Below are 17,950 nucleotides of genomic sequence, written 5' to 3'. Positions count from 1 at the left end.
AGAATGGCTGTAGGATTATTAAGATGATAAGCAAAGAATGGTATAAACCTGGTAATCTCAGTAAACTGTTAATTGTAATTAGAAATTCATGTAGAAGAGTGTTGAAAGAGCCTACAATGAGGGTAGGTCATATTACGGATGGATGATTGTGTTGCGAACCGATTAGTTAAGAAATTGCCAATAGGGCTATGTAGTAAAAGGAATATTAGTATATGTAGCACTGTAAAGTCGATATGTTAGTAAGCCATAACGTAATTAACTGTCAAACTGTTTGTAATGAGACAGGGCCCAATGGATATAATGTTTCATCCTCAGCTGCTGGCGATCCGTGGCTGTAGGTTGATAACATTCATTCACTACTCATTCCACATATTATTCATTCAATCATTTATTTAATTCATAACAAGGGCTCTCTCCCCAGTTACTGATTATCCGTACTGGGAGGGATGAGTATTTTTTCCTAACATGCATGCATGAATATCCATATACCCATTCATAAATCCATCCATACGTGTTTTCTCAATACAGTTAGGGAATTGGTAATTAATTAATTAATTCATTTATTCATACACTCATGTAGATAATCGTAGGCGTGGCCCTTGCATGTGGAATGGCGATCCGCCTGTGCAAAGGGCACTATTTTAGATAGGAAATCATAGCCAATTAATTAATTAATTCATTAATTCATACACTTATGTAAGGCTATAACCGAAGTAGGACGGGATAGGACGGGCCTATCCCAATCGAATATGTAGAGTGATCTAAATGCAACAGAGAAAGAAGAATAGGGAGGGGGCACATGAGGTGCGGGATTTCCGCTTACGTGTGCCTCGCAGAAATTAGGGAATGGTGAGAAATTAGTGTTTGACAGCTATTAGATCAGGTGGGGTCTTCTGTTTGGGCCTCAAGGGAAAGGGCCGGACGTGTTATCCTTGGGAAGGTGGCTCCTTTTTCTCACCAGGGGTGGATAACACGACCGGGCAGTAGTCATGCATAATCCCATCCATGCATTTATCCTGCCAACCGAATGCTCTCTCCTCAGTTGGTGGCTATCCGTGACTGGGAGGGAAGTGTTCATTCATTTATTCATGCATGTATGACAATATTATTCGGTCATGGAATCATTTTTAAAAAAAACCTCATTCATGCATTTATGTACACCTATGTATAGTGTCTGTGAAAATGGAGGAGAACTCTGTACAGACTTATGATAAATAAATAAATAAATAAATAAATAAATAAATAAATAAATAAATAAATAAATAAATAAATAAATAAATAAATAAATATTAGTGTTCACGAAGCTGTTTTTGTGGTAATTAAAAATAAATGTGAAAGAAAGGAAGGTATTAAAATTAGGACTGTTAGGCAGTACCATATGGATGATAAAACAGGCATGAAGAAGTTTTTAATAAGTAACTATGATCGGTGGAAAACGGTAAATAAAAATGTAAACAGACTCTGGGATGGGTTTAAAGCAATTCTTGAGAAATGTGAAAATAGGTTTGTACCTTTAAAGGTGGTAAGGAATGGTAAAAATCCACTATATTATAACAGAGAAGTAAAGAGACTAAGGAGGTGCAGGATGGACAGAAATAGAGTTAGAAATGGCTGTGGAAGCAAGGAGAAATTGAAGGAACTTACTAGGAAATTGAATCTAGCAACAAAGTCAGCTAAGGATAACATGATGGCAAGCATAACTGGTGGTCATTCAAATTTTAGTGAAAAATGGAACAGTATGTATAGGTACTTTAAGGCAGAAACAGGTTCCCAGAAGGACATATCCAGGAATCATTAATGAACAAGGGGAGTGTGTATGCGAGGTTCTGCAAAAGACAGAAGTATTCAGTCAGCAGTATGTGAAGATTGTTGGTTACAAGGATAATGTCCAGACAGAGGAGGTGACTAATACTAAAGAAGTATTAAAATATACCTATGACAGCAATGACATTTACACTAAGATACAGAAGTTGAAAACTAGAAAAGCAGCTGGAATTGATAAGGTTTCGGCAGATATACTAAAGACAATGGATTGGGATATAGTAACATATCTGAAGTACTTATTTGATTATTGTTTGCATGAAGGAACTTTACCAAATGAATGGATAGTTGCTGTAGTAGCCCCTATATATAAAGGAAAGAGTGATAGACATAAAGCTGAAAATTACAGGCCAGTCAGTTTGACATGCATTGCATGTAAGCTTTGGGAAAGCATTCTTTCTGATTATATTAGACATGTTTGCAAAATTAATAACTGGTTTGATAGAAGAGTTTGGGTTTAGGAAAGGTTATTCCACTGAAGCGCAACTTGTAGGATTCCAGCAAGATATAGCAAATATCCTGGATTCAGGAGGTCAAATGGACTGTATAGTGATTGACCTATCTAAGGCATTTAATAGGGTAGATCATGCGAGACTACTAGCAAAAATGAGTGCAATTGGAATTGACAAAAGAGTGACTGAATGGGTGGCTCTGTTTCTAGAAAACAGAACTCAGAGAATTAGAGTAGGTGAAGCTTTATCTGTTCCTGTAATAATAAAGAGAGGAATTCCTCAAGGCAGTATCACTGGACCTTCATGTTTTCTTATATACAACCTGTGTCTGAAAAATTCGGTGAATGGTCTCATGAAATAAAGACAACGTAAGTTAGATACAAAACAACTTTACTGGCCTTAAAAGTAATCTCCATTAACTACAACATACTTTTGACAGCGACTGTAAAACTGCTGGAAGCTGGCAGCAAACGCTACTTTTGGAATCTCCCGGAGAACCCTTGTCACGTGTTGTTGGATACCTGCTACACTGTTGAACTGGTGGCCCTTCAGGGCTAATTTAAGATGGGGGAACAAGAAAAATCTGCTGGCGCCAAATCCGGAGAATACAGAGGGTGTGGAAGAACCGTCACCTGGCGTTCAGCGAGAAACTAGGTCACGTGTTTCGCGGTGTGCGGACGGGCATTGTAGTGGAGGAGCGTCCACTGGCCACTCCGGTATAGTTCAGGCTGAACCCGTCTGATGCGTTGCAGTAGCCGTTTCATGTTAACGCATTTCTCCGTTTTGCACTCCATTCTGCAATGACACAAGTCCTCACACTGACTCCGTGCGATGTGTTGCAGCGTTCAACTCCGTTTAACTGTTTTGAGTTGACCGATAGGGTCACTTGGTGTCATGTCTCGCAATGCGTATGCGCGAGCGCATCGTCGAACTAGCACGGTGTAGAAACTAGGAGACCATTCACCGAACTTTTCAGACAGAGGTTGTATATCAATGATATGTGTAAAGAAGTGGAATCAGAGATAAGGCTTTTTGTAGATGAAGTTATTCTGTACAGAGTAATAAATAAGTTACAAGATTGTGAGCAACTACAAAATGACCTTGATAATGTTGTGAGATGGACAGCAGGCAATGGTATGATAACCTGGGATAAAATCAGGTTGTGTGTTTCACAAATAGGAAAAGTCCTCTCAGTTTTAATTACTGCTTTGATGGTGTGAAAGTTTCCTTTGGGGATCACTGTAAATACCTAGGTATTAATATAAGGAAGGATCTTCATTGGGGTAATCACATAAATATGATTGTAAATAAAGGGTACAGATCTCTGCATATAGTTATGATGGTATTTAGGAGTTGTAGTAAGGATGTTAAGGAGAGAGCATATCTGTCTCTGGTGAGACCCCAACTAGAGTATGGTTCCAGTGTATGGGACCCTCACCAGGATTACTTGATTCAGGAACTGGAAAAAATCCAAAGAAAAGCAGCTCGATTTGTTCTGGGCGATTTCCGACAAAAGAGTAGCGTTACAAAAATGTTGCAAAGTTTGGGCTGGGAAGACTTGGGAGAAAGGAGATGAGCTGCTAGACTAAGTGGTATGTTGCAAGTGATAAAAATCATTGCTATCCGTATTGAAGATACTGAATGTAGGATGCTAAAAGGTTAGTTTTTTCCACCTATTCAATACATATAAATTTTATAAATTAGGAATTTATTGTTGACTCCACTTGAGACATGTTTCGCCCTTCATTGAGGGCATCATCAGTCAAAATATCACCTCAAGGTAAAAAATCAGGTAACTGGTTAGTAGTTGACGGTACAAATTAATACATATTATTAATACAATTACAAAAATTAAGTATGGGAAATAGTTGTACAAAAGTGATGGTTGAACATATGGGTTTATAGATGAAAAGTCAGCACCAATGCCTAAAATTAACATAGTAGAGTTCGGCAGTGGTGCTCTGGAGAAACAGTTGACGCAATCATAGGGAAATAAAAAGTTAAAAAATATAATGTAATGTATAGTTACCAACCTTTGACATTAATTTTTGGATACAAACATTGACGCCGAACACTACACCTTTTCTCCCTTAATTGTTTTAATGTAAATATTTTTTCACTTTTTATTTCCCTATGATTGCGTCAACTGTTTCTCCAGAGCACCACTGCCGAACTCTACTATGTTAATTTTAGGCATTGGTGCTGACTTTTCATCTATAAACCTATATGTTCAACCATCACTTTTGTACAACTATTTCCCATACTTAATTTTTGTAATTGTATTAATAATATGTATTAATTTGTACCGTCAACTACTAACCAGTTACCTGATTTTTTACCTTGAGGTGATATTTTGACTGATGATGCCCTCAATGAAGGGCGAAACATGTCTCAAGTGGAATCAACAATAAATTCCTAATTTATAAAATTTATATGTATTGAATAGGTGGAAAAAACTAACCTTTTAGCATCCTACATAAGTGGTATGTTCCGAGCTGTCAGTGGAGAGATGGCGTGGGAGGACATCAGTAGACGAATCAGTTTGAGTGGTGTCTTTAAAAGTAGTAAAGATCACAATATGAAGATAAAGTTGGAATTCAAGAGGACAAATTGGGGAAAATATTCGTTTATAGGAAGGGGAGTTAGGGATTGGAATAACTTACCAAGGCAGATGTTCAATAAATTTCCAATTTCTTTGCAATCATTTAAGAAAATGCTAGGAAAACAACATATAGGGAATCTGCCATCAGGGCGACTGCCCTAAATGCAGATCAGTAGTGATTGATTGAAGACCGCATGGGCGCGCATTCCCAACGATCTAATGTCCAAAAGCTTTAAGAAATGTGGAATTTCAAATTCAGTGGACGGTAGTGAGGACGACTATTTGTGGAAAGATGCCAGCAACAAAAATTCCTAAGGTGAAACTTCAGGTGACGATGGTGAATTGTGAATGATGTGAGTATTGGACCGATTTTATTTACGATTTTTGTAATGATTTTATTAATTGTAAGCTGTTTGAATTTATATTTGTGGTATATTTGAAGAAAATTAAATAGGTATGTAAGTTATTTTATTTTTTTCTGTATTTTGCCGTCTCAAATTTAAGGTGCGGGTCTTATTCAGTGGTGGGTGGTATTCGGGATTATACGGTAACCCGCAGTTTGTGCAGTAAAGCGTACCGAACTCGCAAGTTGTTTCCTCTGGTTTGCGTAACTCTAGTTTTAAACTGTCTTCCTCTGCAATCTGTGGGCCAAATATACAACTTTTTGGCACCAATGAATTCTCAACACTTCCTAGACACAAATAACTCCCACAGCTTCCTAAAATACCACCATTTTGTATAGGATATCTTAGAAAAAACAGACATCATAACAACGTGGCTGCATATAGAGTTGAACGAAGACGATATTCGTGATGAATTGGATCAGTTTGTTGACGAATGCAGAGATAGTGAGGATAGTGAAAATGATGTGGAAGCAGAACCTGAAGAAACTCAAAATGCATTGTTCAAACTATTAGGCCTACTTGGACAAACAATATTAGTTCCAATCCCCCAAATAACTTTCTTTTGGATTATGGACCTGTGCATAATCTTCCAACTGGAAGCACTGAATTTGAATATTTTGAGGACATGATTTGGTGGCAAGGAGACTACAAACTTACATGAGACCTCCAAAGAGGTTCAATAATAGAGAAAGAAGAAATGAAAGCTCATTACAGCTATTATTTTTTATGTGGGGATATACCAGCTTGCTTGTTGTTTAAAGGAGCCTGACATCGAAGGTCATCGGCCCGATATACCAGCTAAAGCCAACCTCATTCAGTGTAATGTAGTATGAGTCGGTCTGGAAATATTTTCATCTGACGGGCCCCAAAGATGAAAACAAAATGGGAGATTTAGGGTATGAATGTCTTCAGAAGGTAAGGCCTATTCTAGACAAAATATCTAGATTCAGAGAAAAATTAAGACCAGGTGTGAACTTTTAGTTGATGAAGCTATGATTGGCTTCAAGAGGAGATATTTTTTTGAAGCAACATCTTAATAAAAAGTCCACTAAATGGGGTCTCAAAGTGTAGGTTTTAGCCAACACATGGAGGCTACTGTTTACTTGGGAAAGAAGGAAAATCGCTACAAGGATTTTTTACTTGGGGAACAAGTAGTGTTAAATCTGATGAAAACCTATCTGCATTAGAATCATCACGTATACTTCGATAGCTTTTCAACATAGAATCATGAATGAACTCTATATCCTGGTGCTATAAATACGAACAGAAAGGACTGGCCAGCTGAATTCAGATATCCCCAGAAACAGATACTAAAGCAAGGGGAGAGTAGAAGTTTGCAACTGTTTGGAAAGACAAGCGAGATATTATCATGCTGGCAACAAATACTGACCCCATGGTACAGTTTGAGGTACAGAGGAAAGTGGGAAAATCCAAGCGCAGTGTCCTCTGTCTATACAGAAATATAGAAAGTACGTGGGCCTTGTAAGAAGTGATGGAAGAATGTATTTGGTTTTGTGATCAATGCCTGCAACTAACTCTCCACCTAGGACATAGCCTGGGCACACACTGCTGGAATTCAGGAAGCATCTCGTACAGGACTGGAAATTTTTCTTTGCTGAAACGGTGGGGTAGGAAGCAGTCCCTTCACTTATCACACCCTTTACCAGCAAATAACCACCCTCTTGTCAAGAGTGATGGGAGAGTGAAGTCCTGTGTTCTCCATATGAGCTTTTAAGTGCAAGCAATGTGCAATGTTGGATGCTTCTTGATGTTCCTGTGTGTAATTAGGTAAGATCTTTGAATCATTTTAGAATTAGCCTGCAAAATGTCTTTTTTTTTTTTTTTTTTCTTTTTTTTTTTTTTTTTTTTTGCTAGTTGTTTTACGTCGCACCGACACAGATAGGTCTTACGGCGACGATGGAACAGGAAAGGGCTAGGAGTGGGAAGGAAGCGGCCGTGGCCTTAATTAAGGTACAGCCCCAGCATTTGCCTGGTGTGAAAATGGGAAACCACGGAAAACCATTTTCAGGGCTGCCGACAGTGGGGTTCGAACCTACTATCTCCCGAATACTGGATACTGGCCGCACTTAAACGACTGCAGCTATCGAGCTCAGTGCAAAATGTCAAGGAGATAACTTGAACAGTTTTTAGTGCAGGTAACCCACAACTGTTCCTATAAGCTAATTATTATTACTCCTGGTTTCACCAGATAGTGAGTCAAAGAATATCCATGGGAAAGGGTTAATGTTAAGTTTAAGACTGGTCAAGTGAAAGCGGTGCTGGTTGAAGGGAGTCGTGTGTCGAACATGTGGAACTCTTTGTTGTCAAGCTGAATGATGACAGTATGCAGGGAATTGAAGCCATCACAGACGGTGACAAATTGGTGAGCCAGTTATGTTAAGTGTGATTTTCATTTATTATTTTATTCCTTATCAACAACATTTGTTTGTTTTCAGAAATGTTAACAGCTGCTCGTGTTTACTTCATCCCGCAAGTACGCTGGGACAGACTATGAGTTTTCTGGACCACCCTGGGCCTACCAGACTAGCACTTAACAAACATTACTCACGTTCCCAGAAGCCGGTGCTATTTGATGGACACGCAACGTGCCAGAACTCCGTGCAGCCATAGAAGAGGAACAAACACATGAAGAGCAGCATTATGAGGAAGCCAATGAAGTAGCGATGATTCTTGGCTCCTGAAAGAAAACACACTTTAAGTAACTCAAAAACCTTTGTTTGGAATGCAAATCCAAAAATGCTCAAATGTGTTCACATCAAGACAGAACAGCTGGTGCAGTCTGTACATACTAACATAGCCTGAATCATGACAGGAGTAAAACAATTACTGTAATTATATTAATTTAAGGAAAGGATAATTCATTTTGTACACAGAATGGAATTTCCAGCATATAACTCAACATGTAACAATTTTCAATATTTATCTAGCTGGACACGTCTGACTACAGTACTGGGTCAACATTTTAATTCCTCACTATGTGTTTATTGTGTTCAAGGTCCCCATAACAATCAAGTCATTTATTTCCACAAAACAATCTTCAAAAACCAAGCCTCAACAACACGGTTAGCAGCACATGAAGGAAGTACTTTCAAAACACGCTGCAGCCACTCCAATTTGATGACTGATATGATAACTGTGAAGTTGTAGGATTAAGAAGAACTAATGGGCCTCACATAGACAACATGTGACAACAGTCCTACACTCAATGAGAGAGTGACTTCACTACGAACAGACAATTACAATAGCAGAGAATGGCGGCAAAATTCTCATCTGCCTGGCTGTTATGATGTTCAGTGTACTGATGGTCCTGCTCTGTGACAGTTTAGTTCCACACCTCTACACCTCGGTTGTTCTCTACTTCTCTTACCCTTCATGGCTGAGTACCGTTTGTGACTGCAAGGATCCTGAATTTCTAAAAATACTACATGTAAGGTTACAGTTTGGAAAAAATAAGTCATTAATTCGGAAGAACTGTTAGGACTCATATTTCATGGAAGGTGGGTCACCATGCTCCATTCACCTCGCATCACTGCACATTCCCAACTTTGGTTTTCTCTCCTAAATCCAACTACCCTCCAGCCACCGTTCCCACTACTTTATACCAGCAATCATCCTCGCTACTTTCATGGCCGTTACTTACTACGATAACAAGGAGTCCAACATTGAGAAGTACGTCAAATAATTAATAGCCATCCAAGGGTTTTCTTGGCTTATGGAGTAACATACATCTTATGCCTTTACAGATATCAAATGTTTTTTTATTTTTGCTATTTTGCTTAACGTCGCACCGACACAGATATGTCTTATGGAGATGATGGGATAGGAAAGGTCTAGGAAGTGGAAGGAAGCAGCCGTGGCCTTAATTAAGGTACCACCCCGGCATTTGCATGGTGTGAAAACGGGAAACCACAGAAAACCATCTTCAGGGCTGCCAACAGTGGGGCTCGAACCCACTATCTCCCGATTACTGGATACTGGCCGCACTTAAGCGGCAATGTCAAATGTAGCCCTCAAGAAGAACTTTTATATAATAGTTTGCTGTAAAACATCCACTTTAGGAGCGAGACATAGGGAAAACAACTGTGCAATGCGGTCGCTAGTGTGATCGTGTGCACTTATTACTGTTTGAATATTTTAGTACCTTTTTCTACTCTGGTGCAGCACTTATCATTTCCATTACAACTTCCCCAACTTTGGCGGTGTCTGTTTCTCCTTCTATATTGACGTTACTAGAGAATAATCTGGCTGTACACAGAAAAATGTTGAGAATAACTCAGAGAGCAACTACACTATTAAAAACAGGAGAAAACTGAAAGGACGTTGTTAAAGATAGACTCACCTACACAGTTACCAACCCACGGGCAGTGATGGTCGAATCGAGCGATGCAGCGATTGCATACGGAACAGTGCTTGGATCTCACAGGTCGCCTCACTAGACACGAACTGCAAAATCCCTGGGGTTCGAACCCACCTCGTTCAGCAAGTTCGATGATTGTCTGAAGAGGAAGAAGAAATATTTGTTAAAAGAATGCAGAGCTCCTAGCACATACAGGTTAGAGTAGAATGACTCAAATTATCAGATTTTGTACCAGATAAAGGAATGTAAGGAGCACATGATAGGAGAGCAACATCCAGGCCAATGGGATAGGAAAGACGAGAAGCAAGGACATCAGGAAGATGAGAAAACGTCCCAACCTGGCTAGAGATGATGGAGCAGAAAAGACTAGATCTCAAATCAACAAATTTGCAACTGCTTTTTTCTTATGACAGTCTGCAAGGGTTAGAAACTTCATTTCAATTGGTCTGTATTGAACTGAGATTACATATATATTTATTTAAGTAAAATTTACGATTCCACCTATTCAATACATTATACTTTTGCAGTGCTGTTTTTACATTACAGTTTAATATTTATTTGGTACCAGTTTCGACCCTGTTCAGGGTCATCTTCAGCCATAAACATGCAATTATACAATTCAGTCGAAAGGTCCAAAAACAAATACATTTTTAACATTACATTTTAATTAAAATAGAAAAATATGACTGTTAAGCTTAAAAGATAGATGATGATGAGATACAAAGATGATAAAAGTATATATATATATATATATATATATATATAAGATGAGGTTGGTGAAGATTTCTCAGTTCATTACGAAGCAAAGTAGCGATTGATTGAACAATTGGACCTTGCGCAGCGGTGTGAAGAGCGTGGCTTTCTTACAAATATTTATTCAACCTTCACGCACAGCGCTTGCCTTCAGTATCTCAGATATCTACTTGAAGTTCATCCAATGATATCTTTTTAATTTGCTCACATTATGTGTATGATTTATTTCCTTTACATTAGTGTCAACAAGGCCATACAACCGTTAGAACTTATGTTAAAGGCACGTATTTTCAAAAGAATTAGTCTAGAAATATATTAGTTGTACTCTAGCGGCATATAAACGCCATATTCTGAAGCATTTGTGTTTATTTACGTCATGTGTATAACTTGTCAGCGTTAAGCAAGGTCATACAAGCACCAGAACTTATGTGAAAGATACGTATTTTAAGACCAGTAGTTAGTACCCAGAAATATATTAGCACCTCTCCAACAATATGTTCTGAAGCACTTATATTTATTTTACAAACTTTTATCATATTTGTGTCTACTTAATTCATATCGTTCAGCGCTACACAAGGTCAATCACCTTCAGAACTTATGTGAAAGATACATAATTAAGAACTTTAGTATCTGGAGTCAACTATAGCCACTCTATAACGGCATTCAGTTTGCCGTAATACTAAAATACATGTGGTCATCTATCTATCTATATATATAAAATAACATGTCCTGAATGACTGACTGATTCATCATCACCGAGCCAAAACTACTGGACATAAAGAAATGATATTTTGGGGATATATTCATATTAAGATGTAGGTGCTCGCTAAGAGAGGATTTTTGGATATTCCGTCGCTAAGGAGGTGAAAAGGGGGGTGAAATTTTAAAATGAGTGTGTCTATATCTCAAAACTTTAAAAGTTTACATATGTAAGAATTGGTATTTAGAATCTCCTTTAAAAATAAAGGAACACATATTTTTTGTTTTCTGTAAATCCAAATAGGAGGCGTGTAAAAGGGTGAATAATGGGTTGAATGCATTTAATGAGGATACATATATCTCAGAAACTGAAGATATTACAGAACTGAAAATTTGTACACGGGATCTCCTTTACAAATAAAGAAAAACGTATTATTTGTTTTTTGGAAAATCCAATTAATGGCGGTTAAACAGGAGTGACAAATTGGGGTGAATTTTTCGACAGACAATATCTACAGAATATCTGAGAAATGTAAACTGTTACAGACGTAAAAAGTGGGTATTTGGAATTTGCTGTAAACGTAAAGAAACATAGATGATTTGTTTTGTGAAACTCCACTTAAGGGGAAATAAAAAGGGGTGAAATTTTAAAGTGAGAATTTCTACAGTATATCCCAAAAAGCTTAACATGTTACAGAAGTGAAAAATGGTATTTTTTATCTCTATTAAAAATAAAGAAACGTGTATTTTTAGTTTTCGGAAATACCAGTTGGGTGGAGGCGGGGTGTAAAAGAGACTGAAAGTGGTGTTGATTTCTTTTAATTAGGCTACTGATATCTCAAAAATGAAGATGTTACAGACGTGAAATTTGATATTTGGAATCTGCTTTAAATGTAAAGAAACATGTATTCTCGGAAAATCCAAAAAAGGGATGGGGGGGGGGGAGGTGAAAGAATTGAAAATAAATTGACTTAACTGTAGGAGAATACATATATCTAATAAAAACCTAAGTTGTTACAGACGTGAAAATTGGTATTTGGATCTCCTTTAAAAACAAAGCAAAACGCGTTTTGCGGGAAACCATCTTGGGGGCGGGAGTGAAAAGGAGTTGAATTCCTTTCATGAGGACACATAAATCAAAAATTGAAGAAGTTAGAGTCGTGATGATTGGTATTTAGAAGATCCTTTACTATTAAAAAAAAAAAACAAGTATTTTTGCCGGAAAATTCACATTGGGGGGGGGGGGGGAGGAGGAGTGTGAAAGGAAGTGAAAAGAAAAGTGAATTATTTTTATGGGGATACTTATATCTCAAAACTAAAGGTAATAGACGCGAGCATTGGTGTTTGGAATCTCCTTTAAACATAAAGAAACACTAATTTTAATTTTTTTTGGGGGGGGGGGGGGTAAATAAACTTAATGGCGGTGGGGTGTAAAAGGAGGTGAGACCAATTGATTTTACTGATCATAATGTACATATAAGGAGCCTCCGTTGCTCAGGCGGCCTCTCACAACTGGGTTCGTGGTTCAAATCCCAGTCACTCCATGTGATATTCGTGCTGGATAAAACGGAGGCGGGACAGGGTTTTCTTTGGATACTCCGGTTTTCCGTGTCATCATTCATTCCAGCAACACTGTCCAATATTTAATTTCATTTGTCATTCATCGATCATTGCCCCAGAGGAGTGCTTCGGCAGCCGGCACAGTTCCTAATGTTGCCGCTGGACGGGGCTTTATTCATTCCATTCCTGACCCTGTCGACTAACTGGAAGCAGGCTGTAGATTTTCGATGTACTTATTCTGATCATAAACCGATCATTCTTAATCTTTCCTGGGTTCGTTTTCAACAGCCATCTTTTCCTTTGGAGAACGTTCTCAGATTACAATAGATTCTCCTGGCATATAAATAAAAATTTAAACACATTTGAAATAAACAATAGGAATGTGATTGACCATCAAATTGTTCACCTCTATAATAAGGTCTATAATAATGTCATTCGTATCGCCAGAAATCCCGCACACTTGCCTATGCGCGACAGTGGTGCTGGTCACATTGTCAACAATGATAATGGCAGCAGATGTAATTTACCGCCAAGTAACGGTCTTGCATCTTGCTCTGTGGTCCAGAACATCTAATAATAATAATAATAATAATAATAATAATAATAATAATAATAATAATAATAATAATAATAATAATAATGTTCTGGACCGTCGTCAACTGTGCGGACCGCGCTGGAAATGGGCCCTGGACGGGTAATGACTAAGAATGCAGTCCGGCCGCGGGTTCAGTACCGCCAAAGCACCCAAGATGACACCACGCCGGATCACCTGAAGGATTTGATCCATATTAAAAATGCTTATAGGAAAAGATGGCAAAGATTTAGGGACCCAACTGACCGGATGGAATACTTGGACCTAGCCCGGGAAGTACAAAATCGATTGCTGGAAAGAAAGATTGAAAAATGGGAGGAAACTTGCCGTAATCTATTAGAAAACCAGTCAGATCGTGAATTTTGGCGGATTCTCGCAGAAAACGAGTCAGATCGCGAATTTCGGCGGATTGTATATCTAAAACAATAAGCATTCAATTATAAATTTCAGTACAATACCATAGCGAAGCACGGGTATCTTGCTAGTATATATATATATATATAAAAAAGAACATGTCCTGACTGACTGACTGACTGATTCAACATCGCCGAGCCAAAACTACTAGACATAATGAAATGAAATATTGGGGATACATACACATTAATATGTAGGTGCTTGCTAAGGGAGGATTTTTCGATATTCCGTCGCTAAGGCGGTTAAAAGGGGGGTGAATTTTTAACTCTTTCCGGTCTAACTGCAAGCATAGCTCGCAGAGGCCGAAATTACGTTTAGGATGCGCTGCGAGCATAGCCCGTAGTAAGGTTTGACAATTCGCTAAAAATCGAGAACGAGCTATGCACGCATTCTGGTGGTTACATCGTGTTTCTTAATGTATTAGTTACGAGAGTATTTAAGCAGATGGCAGTATTATATGTCAAAGTCACATAATTTACGATATTTTTGAACTGGATGCATCAGTAGATGTCACTCAGTGAGCTCTAAGACATGGTTTCTCGCAGCGAACATGTGCTTGACGAAAGTGATATTTTCGATATTTTATGATATAAGTTTATGCGCAAATGAACATATTATTGACAGATGAATTCGAAACAACTTCTTGCATTTCATTATAATTGGTGATCGTTTTACGGCCTAGCGCATGTTCCCGCGTATTTCATATTTGCGTGATTACGTAAGATTGTCTACATATTCGTAAAGTTGTCTGTTTAGAAGACTTATTTTCTCCTTCTCAGAAGTATTTTGTGGTAAATGGAACAATAATTTTACATTTGAGTAAGTTTTAACAAAATTTATCAATTAAAATAAAATTTCGTAAGAACTATCATTTTCGTTATGGTAATTATTACTATTATTATTATTATTATTGAAAAATTGTTTTTATATCATACTCATTATTGTTATTGTTTTGTAATTGCAATGCACATTTTATATTAGCGAAATAGGGTAAATATAACTGTATTTCAGAAAACTGTACTTGCTTAGTTATCCGTCAGACTTTTCTTCCATTCGCAAAACATGGTATAATATATAAACAATTTTAAAATCTCAAGTGATAGTTGATAAAAAGAGCGCTTTTGAAAATTAGATTCTCAAACAAGCACAAAGAAAAAAGAATCATGCCAATATCTACTACAGGTACAGAGATATAATGTTTTAAATATCCTTAAAAATGTCCAGTCCAGAACGTTTGTTAGGGACATTAAGGCCCAGACTGGAATGGGTTAAAATGAGTGTATCTATATCTCAAAATAAAAGTTTACAGATGTAAAAGTTGGTATTTAGAATCTCCTTTAGAAATAAAGAATCACGTATGTTTTTGTTTTTGGAAAATCCCAATAGGAGGGATGAAAAGGGATGAAAAAAGGGGTTGAAGGCCTCTAATTTGGCTACTTATATTTTAAAATCTGAATATATTACAGACCTGAAAATTCGTATTTGAGATCTCTCTTAAAAATAAACATTTTTTTTTTGTTTTTGTAAAATCCTAATCATGAGGCGTGAAAACGGGGGGTGATTTTTAAAATGGGTGTATCTATATCTCAAAACTTTACACATGTAAAAATTAGTTTTTAGAATCTTCTTTAAAAATAAAGAAACCTGTATTTTTTCTGTTTTCGAAAAATCCCAATAGGATGGGTTTTCACGGGGTGTCAAGTGGTTGAATGCCTTTAATGAGGATATTTATATCTCAGAAACTGAAGATATTACAGACCTGAAAATTGGTATTTGGGATCTCGTTTAAATTTTTTTTTTTTTTTTTTTTTTTTTTGCAAAATCCAAATAGTGGGGGGGGGGGGGTGAATCTTTAAAATGAGTGTATCTATATTTCAACACTTTAAAAGTTTACAGATGTAAAAATTGGCATTTAGAATCTCGTTTAAAAATAAAGAAATACGTATTATATGTTAACAGAAAATCCCAATAGGAGGGGTGAACAAGGGGGAAAAATGGGTTGAATGCCTTTAATGAGGCTACTTATATTTCAGAAAATGAAGATATTACAGACCTGAAAGTTGTATTTGGGATCTCCTTTAAAAATAAAGAAACACATATTTTTTGGTTTTTGGAAAACCCAATTAATGGGGGTTAAACAGGAGTGACAAATTGGGGTGAATTTTTAGAAAGACTATATCTACAGTATATCTCAGAAACGTAAAATGTTACAGACTTCTAAATTGGTAATTGGAATCTCCTGTAAAAGTAAATAAACATAGGTCATTTGTTTTTGGAAACTTCACTTAAGGAGAACTAAAAAGTGGGTAAAATTTTAAAATGAGAATTTCTACAGTATATCTCAAACACTTAACATGTTACAGAAGTAAAAAATGGTATTTTTTATCTCTATTAAAAATAAAAAAACTGTGTATTTTTAATTTTCGGAAAAAGCACTTGGGTGGGGGTGGGGTCCGAAATTGACTGAAAATGGGGTTAATTCTTTTAATTAGGATACTGATATCTCAAAACTGAAGATTTTACAGACGTGAAAATTGGTATTTGGATCTCCTTTATAAACAAATACAAACACGTTTGGGTGGGGGGGAGTGAAAAGGAGTTGAATTCCTTTCATGAGGACACATATCTCAAAAACTGAAGATGTTAGAGTCGTGATAATTGGTATTTAGAAGATCCTGTACTATTAAAGAAACAAGTATTTTATTCGGGAGTATTCACTTAAAGGGGCTGGGGGCATGTGAAAGGAAGTGACAAAGTGAATTATGTCTATGGGGATACTTATATCTCCAAACTGAAGGTAACAGACGTGAACATTGGTATTTGGAATCTCCTTTAAACATAAAGTAACACGCCTTCTTTTTTTGGGTGGGGGGGAAGGGCGGGGAGTAATCAACTTAACAGCGGTGGGGTGAAAAAGTAGACCAATTGATTTTACTGTTAATAATGTACTTATTAGGAGCCTCCGTGGCTCAGGCGGCAGTGCGCCGGCCTCTCAATGCTGGGTTCCGTGGTTCAAATCCCGGTCACTCCATTTGAGATTTTTGCTGGACAAAGCGGAGGCGGGGCAGGTTTTTCTCTGGCTACCCCGGTTTTTCCTCTCATTACTTATTCCAGCAACACTCTCCAATATCATTTCATTTCATTTGTCATTCATTAATCATTGCCCTAGGGGAGTGCGACAGGCTTCGGCAGCGGGCACAATTCCTATCCTTGCCACTAGATGGAGGCTTTATTCATTCCATTCCTCACCCGGTGGAATGACTGGAAACGGACTGTGGATTTGCAGTGTACTTATTCTGATCATATACCGATCATTTTTAATCTTTCCTGGGTTCGTTTTCAAGAGCCATCTTTTACTTTGGAGAACGTTCTTAGATTACAGTAGATTCTTCTGGCATATAAGTAAAAATTTAAACACATTTGAAATAAACAATAGAAATGAGATTTACCGTGCAATTGTTCACCTCTATAGTAAGGTCAATCATGCACGGAAGTATGCATTGGTATCGCCAGAAATCCTGCACACTTGCCTACGCGCGACAATGGTGGTGGTCACAATGTCAGCAAGGATAATAGCAACAGATGTAATTTACCACCAAGTAGCAGTCTTTCATCCTGCTGTGGGCTCCAGAATAATAATAATAATAATAATAATAATAATAATAATAATAATAATAATAATAATAATAATAATAATAATAATAGGCCTAATAATGTTTTGGACCGTCGTCAAAATGTGCGGACCACGCTGGAAAAGTGTCCTGAACGGGTAATGACAATGAATGCAGTCCGGCCGCGGATTCAGTACCGACAAGCCACCACGCTGGATCTCCTCAAGGATTTGATCCATATTAAAAATGCTTAAAGGAAAAGATGGCAAAGATTTAGGGACCCAACTGAGCGGATGGAATGCCTGGACCTAGCATGGGAAGAACGAAATCGATTGCTGGAAAAGAAAGTTTGAAAAAAATGGGAGGAAATTTGCCGTAATCTTTCAGAAAACGTGTCAGATCGCGAATTTTTCTGGATTCTCTCAGAAAACGAGTCAGATAGCGAATTTCGGCGGATTGTATATAAAACGTTACGCAATCAATTATAAATTTCAGTATAATACAGTAGCGAAGCTCGGGTATCTTGCAGCTTTTATCATCTTTGTGGGTCATCATCATCTAACTTTCAAGCTTGACAGTCATATTTTTCTATTTTAATTAAAATGTCACGTTAAAAATGTATTGTTTTCGGACCTTTCGACTGAACTGTATAACTGAATGTTTA

General features: G+C 37.4%; 1 protein-coding gene across 1 annotated transcript in view; it reads right to left on the bottom strand.

Moving 5' to 3' along the window:
• Hip14 (palmitoyltransferase Hip14) overlaps positions 1-17,950 on the bottom strand; it is a 98,599-nt gene that overhangs the window by 43,251 nt on the left and 37,398 nt on the right. The window contains exons 9-10 of the mRNA XM_067156767.2: positions 9,640-9,796; positions 7,849-7,977 (exon numbers count right to left, since the gene is read on the bottom strand). Coding sequence (XP_067012868.2) covers positions 7,849-7,977; positions 9,640-9,796 — 286 coding nt within the window. The remainder of the gene's footprint in view (positions 1-7,848; positions 7,978-9,639; positions 9,797-17,950) is intronic.

The sequence above is a fragment of the Anabrus simplex genome, chromosome 12, assembly GCF_040414725.1.
Source record: "Anabrus simplex isolate iqAnaSimp1 chromosome 12, ASM4041472v1, whole genome shotgun sequence".
Classification (NCBI taxonomy): domain Eukaryota; kingdom Metazoa; phylum Arthropoda; class Insecta; order Orthoptera; family Tettigoniidae; genus Anabrus; species Anabrus simplex.
This window is presented reverse-complemented; position numbering and strand designations above follow the sequence as displayed.